This window comes from Pogona vitticeps, chromosome 8, assembly GCF_051106095.1.
Source record: "Pogona vitticeps strain Pit_001003342236 chromosome 8, PviZW2.1, whole genome shotgun sequence".
Classification (NCBI taxonomy): Eukaryota; Metazoa; Chordata; class Lepidosauria; order Squamata; family Agamidae; genus Pogona; species Pogona vitticeps.
Genome location: NC_135790.1, coordinates 14,368,004 through 14,380,596, shown reverse-complemented (window position 1 = coordinate 14,380,596; position 12,593 = coordinate 14,368,004). Strand labels below are relative to the sequence as shown.

The 12,593-nt window shown below is 42.6% G+C and overlaps 1 protein-coding gene across 1 annotated transcript in view; it reads right to left on the bottom strand.

Moving 5' to 3' along the window:
* Positions 1 to 8,405, bottom strand: part of GCK (glucokinase) — a 50,821-nt gene extending 42,416 nt beyond the window's left edge. Inside the window, exon 1 of the mRNA XM_020803612.3 lies at positions 7,680 to 8,405. Within this exon, the coding sequence (XP_020659271.2) occupies positions 7,680 to 7,724 (45 nt within the window). The 5' untranslated portion in view covers positions 7,725 to 8,405. The remainder of the gene's footprint in view (positions 1 to 7,679) is intronic.
* Between the last annotated feature and the right edge of the window lie 4,188 nt (positions 8,406 to 12,593).

Sequence of the window (12,593 nt, the reverse complement as noted above, 5' to 3'; positions counted from 1 at the left end):
ATTAGTGGCCGCTCCAGAGAAAAAGAAATAGGATGTTCACCTACACATTGTGAAAATGGAGGACAAAAGAGGATAGTTCTTTGCAACTTTGGAAATAGGCCACGTCCAAAGGCCTTTAAGTTGTGTAGGCCCCACCCCTCAACTTTGGATGGCCAGGCCCAGTATTTTTCTCTGTTAAAGGCTTTTTTTAATCTAAGGGGGGAAAGCCCCCTCACACCCTCTAGTCAAACATTTTTTTTCTTTTTAAATTTTACAAAAAAAAATTGAGGGGTTCACTGAGGCACTGGTGTCACATTGGAGCTCCTGGGGGGCCCCTGGGGCCCCTGGCTGCATTTTGCCTACCCTTGTTATAGAGAGAAATATGTACAGAGATACAGTGGGGTCTTGACTTGAGAACTTAATCCGTATTGGAAGGCGGTTCTCAAGTCAAAAAGTTCTCAAGTCAAATCTGCATTTCCCATAGGAATGCATTGAAAACCATTTGATTCGTATCTGCTTTTTTCCGTCCATAGAAACTAATGGGAAGCTGCTATTATGCCTTTGACCACTAGAGGGGGATATTTTGTTTCTTTTTTTCTTAGGTCAAGAAAGGTTCAGGGAAGGCAGGGAAAATACAGTCCTGGCAGTCCAGTACCAGGCAGTCCGAAGACTGTCTCCCAATCCACTCTCTAAACACTGGGAGGAGTGAGGAAGCAGACAGGCACCCTTTTCACTGGCCAACAGTGAACTGAAAGTTCACTTTTTGCACTTTCCCTGCCTCCCACATGGGTTTTTTTCAGTTCTTAACTCAAATATAAGTACTTAAGTCAAGTCAATATTTTCCTATGAGAGTGGTTCTTAAGTCAAAATGTTCTTAACTCAAGCCGTTCTTAAGTCAAGACCCCACTGTAATTACTCTAATGCAAGAAGCAGGGCTGTAAATAAAGCAGAGCCAGCTAAGCCCATCTATCCTCTGCACCTCTTAAATCTTCTATCAAGATGCTAACTATGAATGGGCAACCTCAAAACCCTTATATCTCCTATTTAGGTTTTTTGTTTTGTTTTGTTTATAGCAGACCAGAGCTGAACAGCCTCTCAGGCAGAGAACTCTCCTGTATAGAGCTGGAACCAAGGCCCTGAAGAGGAAGGAACCATTTTTCCATGACCTTAATGGCCATTGAAAAGGTTTTATTGATGGGATGGATTGCTGTAGCAAAGCTCCCTACTGGGTTGCATCCTATACAAAATAGGCAAAAAGTCACTGTTGTGGTTGAGGAGCATATTTGAACCTGTCAATTCGGCCAAAGATTTATCGCCACTCAGTTACTCCAGGGTGCTTTTAATCCTAGTGTAATTATGAAGTTGGTATTCGCTACATTTTCGATGCAATCTAGTTTAACAAAACTGGAGTAACATGTTACAACAAAAACATATCCTGGTATGCTGGAAGGTTACAGAAACGACCTGCTGTTGCCATCCTTTTGTTGCTCTTTTGCAGGCTGTGGACTCTTGCTGTGCAGGCCTTGAATGTACAACACTGACCCCTCCACCTCTGGAGGAAAGGGTGAACAGCAGCCAAGCTGTCCCTCGATATTTCAGATCTGTATCACAAAAAAGCTACTTTATTCCCTCCTGTGATAGTAACATATCTACCTAACCTCCAGCATAGAACTATTCTATTTTTTTTTAAAATTGAACATTTTGCAGTGCCACTTAAGTCGCCTTCCTCCAGATAGCCATCCAGAAATAAAACAACCCCTTCAAAATCCTGAGAGGATGTTGCATTAGATATATCTTGAAGAACTTAAAATTATGGCCAGCATGTCTGCCAAAAGCTCTGAAACACACATGGAGCCAAAGAGAAGGAATATTCTTTCTATTTACTGACGCCAGTCAAACAACACATGTTTTCGTGTTGCGTACATACAGGGCACACTGGTCTTTCAAATTGGGGTGTTGCTTTCTTTTAATTCAAAGAACCTAAGCATGAAAAACAAATTATTGGCTTGAGTCCTGTTCGTCAGTGAAAGTCAAACGGTAACTTTCAGTCCATTCCTCCCCTGCCATGATTCTTGGAGGAGCATGTGCATGCTGGCTTGGTATGTGTTCACCGTGCCTCAAGAATCACAGTGCTTTAAAAATACTATTCTAATTTCTAGAAAGTTATTTCACTTAACTCCGTCCTCAAAAGTTTTACAGAAAGCAGTAGGTTTGCCAGTTTCTATCTGAGATGTGGTTCTTGCATATACTGTAGTTATGTGGCAGAAAAAGTATAGTTATATGGTTACAAACTAATGAGAGGATTTGCGTTTTGAAGACTTCTCAACCAGAGAGCTCTTCTAAGGGCAAAAAAGCACAACATCTGACTAAAATGAGATCCTGTTTCTTGGCATATTGCCCTGACTGACAAAGAGCTCCCTCAGAGTCCTCAGACAGGGCCATGATATGGTTGCCTCAGTTCCTGTTATTTAAATTCCTGTCTCCACATGGGTTCCTATTTTGTACTTAGACACACGTGGCAGTTCTAAGTTTCTCAGAAATAAGTCCTGCTGAATGCTGTGGGACTTAACTTCCAGGTAACTAAATAGGTGTGTGTGTGTTTATTTTATTAGTTAAAAGTAGATTTATACCCAACCTTTGCTCCAGTGAGCACAAATGGATGGGCATGTTGTTCTCCCCTTGCTTCCCACATGATGCCTACATACAACTCTATGAGGTAGGTCTGCCTTAAGGAGACTGACAGTCATCTAAGTGAGTTTCAGGACTCCTTGGGGTTGTGAATCTGGATCTTCCAAGTCTAGGGTCAAGGCCTAAACATTTTGCCACATGAGATGGATAAGCAAATGGCACCCTTCATGACTCACCCATTTCATTGTGATTAGTACCCAAAGCCAGTTATTTTGGCACCTGAGGTAGAATATATCACAAGCAGCTCTATTTTTTATCCCTGGTGGTAGATCAGCAAATTAAATCAGTAGCAATTTGTTGCCCTTTTGTAACATTCAACATCTGGTGACTGAGGTGGCCGTTTCACATTGCCTACTGCTCGGACGGACCCTGCTCAGGTCTGAATCCCACACTCCACACTACTGCACTATAGCTGACTTCCTCCTTAGGATAATGGAGATGAAAAGAAACAAAGGTCCTAAAGACTAAGCCCCCGATCCAAAAACTAAGGGCAGTAGTCCAGAAGCAATGCACATGTGTGGCATCAAGAAAGTCCAGGTTTGATCTCGGTTTGTTTTGTTTTGTTTTGTTCTGTTCTATTTTGTTTTGTTTTAAAACCAGATTAGATGTGCTGTGAAAGGCATTTGCCTGAAGTCCTCAAGAGCTGCTGGCAGTAAGAGCAGGCAATAATGGCTTAATGGTCTTACCTGGCTTTCTGATGCTTAAACACATAGGGATGGAAGACTTTCTATGAGTGTTATAAGGGGAATTTCTCTGTTGACTCCATGGTTTTGATTCAGTGTCCCAATGTAGCATTTGCCAGCTAGACCCATATGGGCCACCCTGCATAATATATAAGACCCTGTGAGGTGCGGTTGCTGTTGTCAAGGGCCTTCAAATCAAAGTTAACATAGCAACCTATGGCTTTCAAAATAAGTGAGATATTTAAAGGTTTTAGCAGTTTCACACCTCCAGTGTGTTTCCGTAGCTGAGCACGAATTTGAACCCAGGTCTCCTGAGTTCTAGTCTGTTACTCTATCCATTATATTACACGGGATATCAAGACTCAGGAAACCTAATTGGAAAACTCTGCTCACCATTGGAGACACTCGGGGATGGCAAGGGTGAACTAAATCTTTGAACAACTCATGTACTTTGAAGATTTGGTAAGATCACCATAATTTGGAAGCGAGTTGATGGCATAAAATAATAAACTATGTTAAGAGTTTCTATGCTGCCAAAAATGTTCCTGAAGGATACCTATTCAAAGGAGGCATCACACAAAATAGTAACTTGTCACCATCTTACGCTTTCTCATTGATTTGATCCTGCCTGATTCCAAATATTATATACAGTTGCATATGTTGGATCTGCCAAAAAGACATTAATTGAATCCATTATCCATGTTTTGATGGGATGTCTGTCAGATGGAGAATCAGTCTGCTGTCAAAATGGGAATTACTGGAAAATACTGTATATGTTGAGATTAGTGATGGCTCATGACCAAAGCAGGGAGATGCCCCCAAACTTTGGAAGGAAACACTCTCTTTGTCCCAGCCCAGAAGCCGCCCACCTTTAAAATTCATGCTGAACTATGAAGCACTTGCTCGGGGGCAAGTCACTGTGTCTGAACAGATTTGTTGTAACACAATTGCTGTACAGTCATTCCATGCACCATTTTGAAATTTTCAGGAAAAAATGTGCCATTCCAATCTAATAAATAAATTGAAGCTATAGCTTGACAAAGTTCAGCATACTGGCTTCCTAAAATAGTCCATTTTCTCCTACACAGCACAAGCTGAAAGAATTCCTTAGAATATGAATGTGGCTTTTGTGACTTCCCAGATATTTTTGAACTATAACTCCCATTAGCCCTCACCAACAGCTAGGCCTTACAGTACAACAGTCACTACTCCTGCCTTAAAGGGAATAAATATATTTGGAGAGAATCACATAGAAATTTACAGTAGGAACCATGTCGATATATGACAGACTATATTTGTGAACCAGGGGTCTCCTTTAGGTCAGTGGTCCCCTACCTTGGGTCTCCAGATGTTCTTGGACTTTAACTCCCAGAAATCCTGGCCAGCAGAGGTGGTAGTGAAGTTGCAGCCCAAGAACATCTGGAGGACCAAAGTTGGGGACCACTGTTTTAGGTGACCCAAATGTGTTTACATTGTATTGAAAAGAACATGAAAAGAGCTGTGTTGTATCAAACCAAGGGTGGTGCTCATCACAAACCCTGTGCCTCCACCATTGTCAATCAGATGCTTTCAAGAAACCCCTAAGCATGGTATGAAGGTGACAGACTCGCTAGCAGCTATTGTTCAAAGGCACTCTGTTGAACTACCATGACAAATATTCACAGGGTTTTTCTATAGGTATTTAACTAAACCCCATTTAAAGCTACCTTGAATACATCTGTGAAGATGCTCAGCCATCCAGGTGAGGTTATCTGGAAGTTGAGCCATGGCAACTGGACTTCTTTCTTATTAGGTTGAAACGTTTCACTCCTCATCCAAGTAGCTTCTTCAGTCTGAGGAGAGAGTTGGTAGGAGACCCCTGATAGATCCTCCACATTGGTTTCACTTCCCCCTGGTTTGAATAAGCTCCTTAGATGGACAAAGGATTGGGATGGTGAGTGAAAATACCACTTCTGCAGTTGTTCACCCATTGTTATGGGTCGGTAACAGTAGTTAACAGTGGTCTGTCTATTCAAATCAGGGGAAAGTGAAACCAAAGTGGAGTATCTCCTACCAATTCTCCTCAGACTGAAGAAGCTACTTGGATGAGCGGCAAAACATTTCAACCTAATAAGAAAGAAGTCCAGTGGCCATGACTCAACTTCCAGATATCTTGAATATACTTTTTGCTGCAAGAAATTCAAGTGGATTTAAAGCAGAGATAGGCAACCTGTGACCATAAATGGCCAGCATCTAAATTTCAGAAGCCTCAGTCAAATTGTAACATTTTGTTCAGTTGATCACTTTTGAATGCACTTTTCTAGGCTGTAACTGAGAGCTAGTGTGGTGTAGTGAATAAAGAGTCAGACTAGGACTCAAGAGACTTGGGTTAAAATCCGTGCTAGGTCATGGAATCTTATTTAGTACTGGTTTGCCTGCATTTGGCTCTCAGCCCACAAGACCCATAGCCAGAGGAGAAGCATGTTGGCTTGGCCATCTCAAACATCCTTTTTAGATAACAATGCAGAGCAGGGGTAGAAGAGCTATTGGTTTCATCAGGATGTACTTGCACTACCCATATACATAATCTTTTTCTTGGTGGAAACTATTTAATAATGTATTTGCAAGTATCACATGTCATTTAACTATGTTGACCATCCTCTTTATATTCAGCCCCTCCCCATCCAAACTTTCATGCATGGGCCCTGCCCGTCTTTGGCATGTTTCTCTCTCAGATGATCCTGAGGAAATGCATCCATCAACTGAAAAAAATGTTGAGATTGGCAGCTTGGGCTTTTTAGTCTCTTTGTGTTACAGTGGTGTGAAAACAATTCCAGAGCTGGAACATTGCAAATATCTAAGCTAGTGTTTGACTTAAGATTTCAATTATGAATTTGTTCTAAGTGAAACACAAGCTCTCCCCTATTTATTAGAAGTGCATTGTGGTGTTATTATAGGATGAAGAAAATCTTTGCACACTGCCAAATGGCCTTAGACCAGAATCCTATGAACATGATCTAGAAAGAAATACCACTGGGTTTGACAGATCTTAGATATACTGTATTTAGGATTATGATAGCACTGTGTACATAGGAACACACCAGTCCAAGGATCCAACAGCTCTTTTTATAATTTCTAACAGGGGGTGAACCTTGTCACTCCCTAGAAATACATCAAATCTGAACAATGTTTAGGCATGTCAATCATCTATAATCCAAAACCACAAGACCAGCTTCTGTGAGTGTACCTGGCGAAAAGTGACATATTCCCTAAAACATAACCATGTCTCTCTTCCCAACTTGGCCTCCTCCTGATGAGTTTCGACTATAACCCCATCATCCCCACCTATGAGAGCAACAGACTGAGAATCTGGCTCTTACTAGTTTCATCTTTCCAAATTTGGCCTCCGTTTATCACCTGTACAATGGAGCTTGTAGAATGAAATAAAAGGACTATTGAGATGATGAACTGAAATAGATGTGATGGTTCTGGAATTTTATTATAAAATGAGTAACAGACAATACTCTGAAGGCCTCTGTTTTCAGGGTGATACTATGTTGTTATGTGTTGTCAAGTCAGAACTGACTTATAGTGGCCCTAATAGAGCTTTCAAGGTGAGATATTTAAGGATATTTAACCAGTTCTACACCTCCAGTGAGTTTCCATGGCTGAGTGTGGATTTGACCCCAGGCTTCCTGAATCCTAGTCCATCACTTTCTCCACTATATCACATTGAGTGTCCCTTTAGGGTGATACAACTTTGTAAATCCAGAAGTGGAGGTTCTCAGAATCAGTTATCTCCCTTTGAACTCTGGTCTTTCAGCAAGAGATCAGGGTTACTGTTGGAGAAAAGAGGAAATGAGTCTTGGGAAATTCAATAACTTGGACTCAGAACTTTACTTTTAAAAAGACAGCTCTTCCAGTTTCCTCAAGTGGAGCCCTCCACTGGTAGGGTTGCCAGACTGTAGTCCTGGCAAATTCATGCCACTTTCATCCCCCCCCCCCATGCAATTCAGAGAAGCAGCTTCAGAGAGTCCCATTCCCCCCCCCCCAATCCCATCATGGGTACGCTCCCCTGCTCTGAGTCAAGCACCCTGAAGCCTTGCTCGTTACAGCAAATAGCAAAGGGGTAATGGATAAGAAACCAGGGGAGCAAAGGGTTAAAAAAGTTGTAGCTGTCTTTCCCTGAACTGTACTTGGCAATATTTTCCAGATTCTGCCCTGGCAACCTTATTCACTTGTCTAGAAAAGTCATCACAAACTTGTCTTCTTTTCTGCAAGGTAGCCTTCCATATGCAAAATTCACATCCACCCAGGAGATGGCCAGAAAACAAATGTAAAACACAGTACCTTCTCCTTCTTGGAGCTGTCCATCTTTGCTCTGTGATCCAGCATTGGGGCAGTTGTCAGTATCAGCAGGGGATAGCTCTCAACTCACTCTCCCATAAAGTCAAGAGATGCACAAAGTCAAGTTGCCTGCCTCCACCGCACCCCACCCCACCTCCTTTTCTTGCTTGTCCTTAGCGAAGAGGGCAGTCCTTCCTGTCGCTGTTGAAGATCTTCCACTTTCTTCAGTTGTTTATTTCATGTATAAGGTTGTTTCCTCTCCTTTTGAAATTCTGTGGCACGTGACAAAGCTTCCTCTTCCCTTTTACCTTTGGTCTCTGGATTTCTCTCTGGCCCAAACGTAGTGTTTCCAGGACTCCTCGCTGGTTTTTGCTTCACATCGTGGTATATTGAGAAGGAATGTCCATTCTGTGAGCAGGCTGCGTATCTTGCATCCTGACCAAGCCAAAGCAACAAAACCTTTCTTAGTCTGAAACTTTCTCCCGTCTTCCCAGGTAGCAGAGCATGGGAGCGTTGCATATGGCCTTTTGCTTCCCACTAACTTCCTCTTGATTCAGTTACTCTTCTGGACTCACCATTACATTTATTTGCTTTCTCCCTGGGTGACACCTTTCCATATCTTCTGTGCACACAGCCTGTTTCCTGGGGTCTCAATATGAACCTTATATAGCCATGGCAATCGATGAAATCCTGTTGTGGTATCACCTCACTAAAGCCCCTCTTGCTCTTCTGGTCATTAAAGCTGTCAAGCGGAATAGTGCTACCATGGGAATAAGGCTTAATTCAAATGAGCATAACAACCACATTATCTCTCTGTTGCTGCTACAGCAACCACTCAATTGCAGGGCTTAGCAACAGGTTCCACTTCCATAGTGATGATGGGTCACAGAAACCCATTTTCAAGGAGCAAATGTTGCTCCCCTCTATCAACATAGATACTGTACTTCCATAATTAGTCCAGGGAAACCAAAGAGATGTGGGACTGTTAGAGGACAGAGTGCCCATTACAGCTGAGATGGAAGTGTTGTCTACATCCACACCATCAACTCTACTTTCAGTGCTAACCCTGTGAGTGAACAACTTGAGCAGATCTGCTGCTTTCATCCTGCTAATATTAATAGGCACCCAGAGACATTGATCCAGCCATTAGTTTGTCTTGCTGAATGCCTCCTTTAGACTGACATTGGCATTGAAAACCAACATCTAGTGACCTAGGAATGGCTATTCTGAACTGTATATCCAGAAAAAGATTAGATTGTACGAAAGTCTAGAATCTGCTACAACGCGGTGACCACATGGGTCAATCATCTCCCTATTGTTATTCAACATCTAGAGCACTAGAGGAGCTCATTTGGAAATTTGGGGTCTGTTGACATACAACTCTATCTATAAAATAAGACCATCCATGATTTACTTTATATGATTTACTTATAAACACTTAAATAAACATTGTTTTATTGAATAACACTGATTTAAGGGTCATATTTGATATAGTGAGGAATAACTCCTCTGGTGGCAGCGGAAAGGGTTGAAAAGTAAATGTCATACCCAAAAGTGAACCTGGGTTGTGTGGAAGAACAAACAGGGGGACTGGGGGTGTGTGACAGAAGGGGCGGGGGGCCAGCCTGTCAGTGCTCAGACCATATGCTGCACACGGCATCAAATTGGTTTCCAGGGCTGTCGTCCCAGAAGGAAGCCTCTTCTAAAGATGATGCACAAAAAAGCCCGTATACGGTTTGCTGCAGACATGGATTTCTGGAACCAGGTCCTGTGGTCAGATGAGACCAAGATAAACTTATTTGGGTCAGATGGTGTCAAACGTGTGTGGCGGCAATGAGGTGAGGAGTACAAAGACAAGTGTGTCATTCCTACAGTCAAAGATGGTGGTGGGAGTCTCATGGTCTGGGGCTGCATGAGTGCTGCCAGCAATGGGGAGCTACAGTTCACTGAGAGAACCATGAATGCCAACATGTACTGTGACATACTGAAGCAGAGCATGATCCCCTCCCTTTGGAGACTGGGCCGCAGGGCAGTACTGTATTCCAACATGATAACGAGCCCAAACACACCTCCAAAACGACCACTGCCTTGCTAAAGAAGCTGAGGGTGAAGGTGATGGACTAGCCAAGCATGTCTCCAGATCTAAACCCTATTGAGCATCTGTGGGGCATCCTGAAACGGAAGGTGGAGGTGCACAAGGTCTCTAACATCCACCAGCTCTGTGATGTCGTCATAGAGGAGTGGAAGAGGACTCCAGTGGCAACCTGTGAAGCTCTGGTGAACTCTATGCCCAAGAGGGTTAAGACAGTGCTGGAAAACAATGGTGGCCACACAAAATATTGACACTTGTGCCCAATTTGGACATTGTCACTTAGGGGTGTACTCACTTTTGTTGCCAGTGGTTAAGACATTAATGGCTGTGTGTTGCATTACTTTGAGAGGACAGCACATTTACACTGTCATACAAGCTATATACTCACTGCTTTACATTGTAGCCAAATGTCATTTCTTCAGTGTTGTCACATGAAAAGATATACAAATATTTATGAAATGTGAGGGGGTGTACTCACTTCTGTGATATACTGTAGCTACCCAGAGTTCTGTCTTGCCACTAGATGGGCAGAGTATATCAATCAATCAATCAATCAATCAATCAATCAATCAATCAATCAATCAATCAATCAATCAATCAATCAATCAATCAATCAATCAATCAATCAATCAATCAATCAATCAATCAATCAATCTCATGAAACTCAGAGTTAAATATTTAGTTATGTAGTTCATATAAATAGATAACATAGGGATGGAGTTGTTCTGGCTCTCCAGGTATTTTGGACAACAATTCTCACAATTTCTTCTCATTAACCATACTGGCTGGGGCTTCTGGGAGTTGAAGTCTGAAACATCCGGAGAACCATTTTCAGACCTGCAGTATTTTGTATTTCTGTGCCACTGTGGTAAGCTTTCTCTCCCTCTTGCTTCTTTGGGATCATTCTTATAGCAAGTATGCAGCCTCTCTCCTCATCTTTAGGTTCCATGCAACTTCTGCCTCCCAGTCTTTTCCTTTATCTTCCCTTATTCAACTCCATCCTTCCCTATGATTATATGCAGTCCAGTGTCCTTGTTGTAGATCTCTGTTTTTAACTGACTGTTTTCTTTCTCGCTGCTGATTTAACAAAAGTCGCCCTACTGCCCTGATTTCTTCCCAGATGCTTCATGGCTCTTACCCATTCTGGCTTTCTCCCCTCCCTACAACAACACATCCCTTGGAGCAACCCCCAACCCTGGCCAACTACAAGAAGAATGGCCCACCAGGCTGCATTCCTATATAGGGGAGAGTTTTGAATTGCAGGAAAATAATGATTTATTTATTTTAATTTTTTTAAATCCTCCTTTTAAGTGTAAGAAAGATGGAGCCTGTGTGGCTGGCTGTTGATATTCACATACACATATTTCATATGCATGCATGTATTTTCAGCTTCCCCCTCTAGATTTGTTCTTAAATTTTGTTCACGCAGTTCTGCCACTTTTTGAAAACGGGGGTGGGAGGGGGGAAAGCCCAGTACATAAATGTAATAGATGAATACATTCAGCTCCATTTCCCCCTTGGTTTAATAAATAAACAGGTTTCTTGAGACCTCCTTGGTCCTTCCTTCCTTTACTGATCTGCTGTGTTTGCACCTCAGCCCCCTCTCTCCAAGCCTCCTGTTTATTCACTTCTTTCTGTTAGTAGCAGAGGGCGGCTGTTTCCTGCACCTCCCTTTCTGCAACCTGCTTCCTCAAGTGCATCCAGACAGAGCGGGCTCCTCCTAGCATTACTGATCAAAGGCACTGGGCAGCTTTTCCAGTTTTCTTTTCCAAATAGAGTGGGTTTTCTTCCCTCTGTGTGTGGAAGGAGAAAAGAGGGAAGTGATTGGTAAAAAAAAAAAAAACAATGGTAAAATTCTGTGACTGATGCCAAATGCTGATAATACAGACTGGATATAAAATACACTGTGTGGATGTTAATGCTGCAGAAATGAGTAAAGCAGTCCTTCCTTGTTTGTGAAATCAGACTTCAAAAGAATTGTGTGCTTAAGTCCTGAAGACCAGCTACCATACAAAAGCTAATTTGCATTAGAGGGCAGAAATTCATGCTGTGACACTTAAGAGGTTTCATTAGTTCCAGATTCTCCTTTTCTAGTCATAGGCTGTCTCTCATGTCTGTTTTTGTCTTTGGAAGATATATGGATTTAGCTGTGAGCCATATGGCCCCAGCCCACAGGTAGCAGGCAGCCGGGAAGAGGGTGTGTTGCTCCAGGATCAGGCTGGCTGGAGAGAGTCCCTGCAGCTACAGGAGAGACAGTGTCCTGATGAGAGACAGCTGGAGGAGGCAGGATCATGAGAATAAAAGAGCAGAACTGGGAAGGCAAGAGGGCACTGCCTAGCCTGGAAGAAGAAGATGTATAGGAGGATGTCAGACGTGTCTACCTTCATCAGGTTTATTGGCTTGTGATAGGGACCAGGCACTAGAGACTCCCGTCATGCACTTGGAGAAAGCTGTTCTAGCCCAGATGCTGCCACAGCTCTGGAGAGGCAAGTGAAGGAATGGACAGGGAGAGATAAGCTGCAGAGACTAGGTTCTTGTGCTTATTCAAACAAGCTTTCTCTAAAATAAAAAAAAAAGACAAAAAAAACTCTGAACCTCAGCTGTCTCCTCCCTTCTGCCTTCCAAAACCTGGACTCAGGGGGAATTCCAGTGAAACTAATTGTTCTGCAAGCTGACAAGTAGTTGAGAGACTGTAAATCGGCCCTATGGGATGGTGGGCAAAAGGCAGAAAGAACTGCTGCTTTTATCCTAATAAAAACAGATTAGAGCGAAGAAAGTGAGATGGAGTCCATTGAGTAATTAACAGAGCGCTCCAGCTCTGCTGG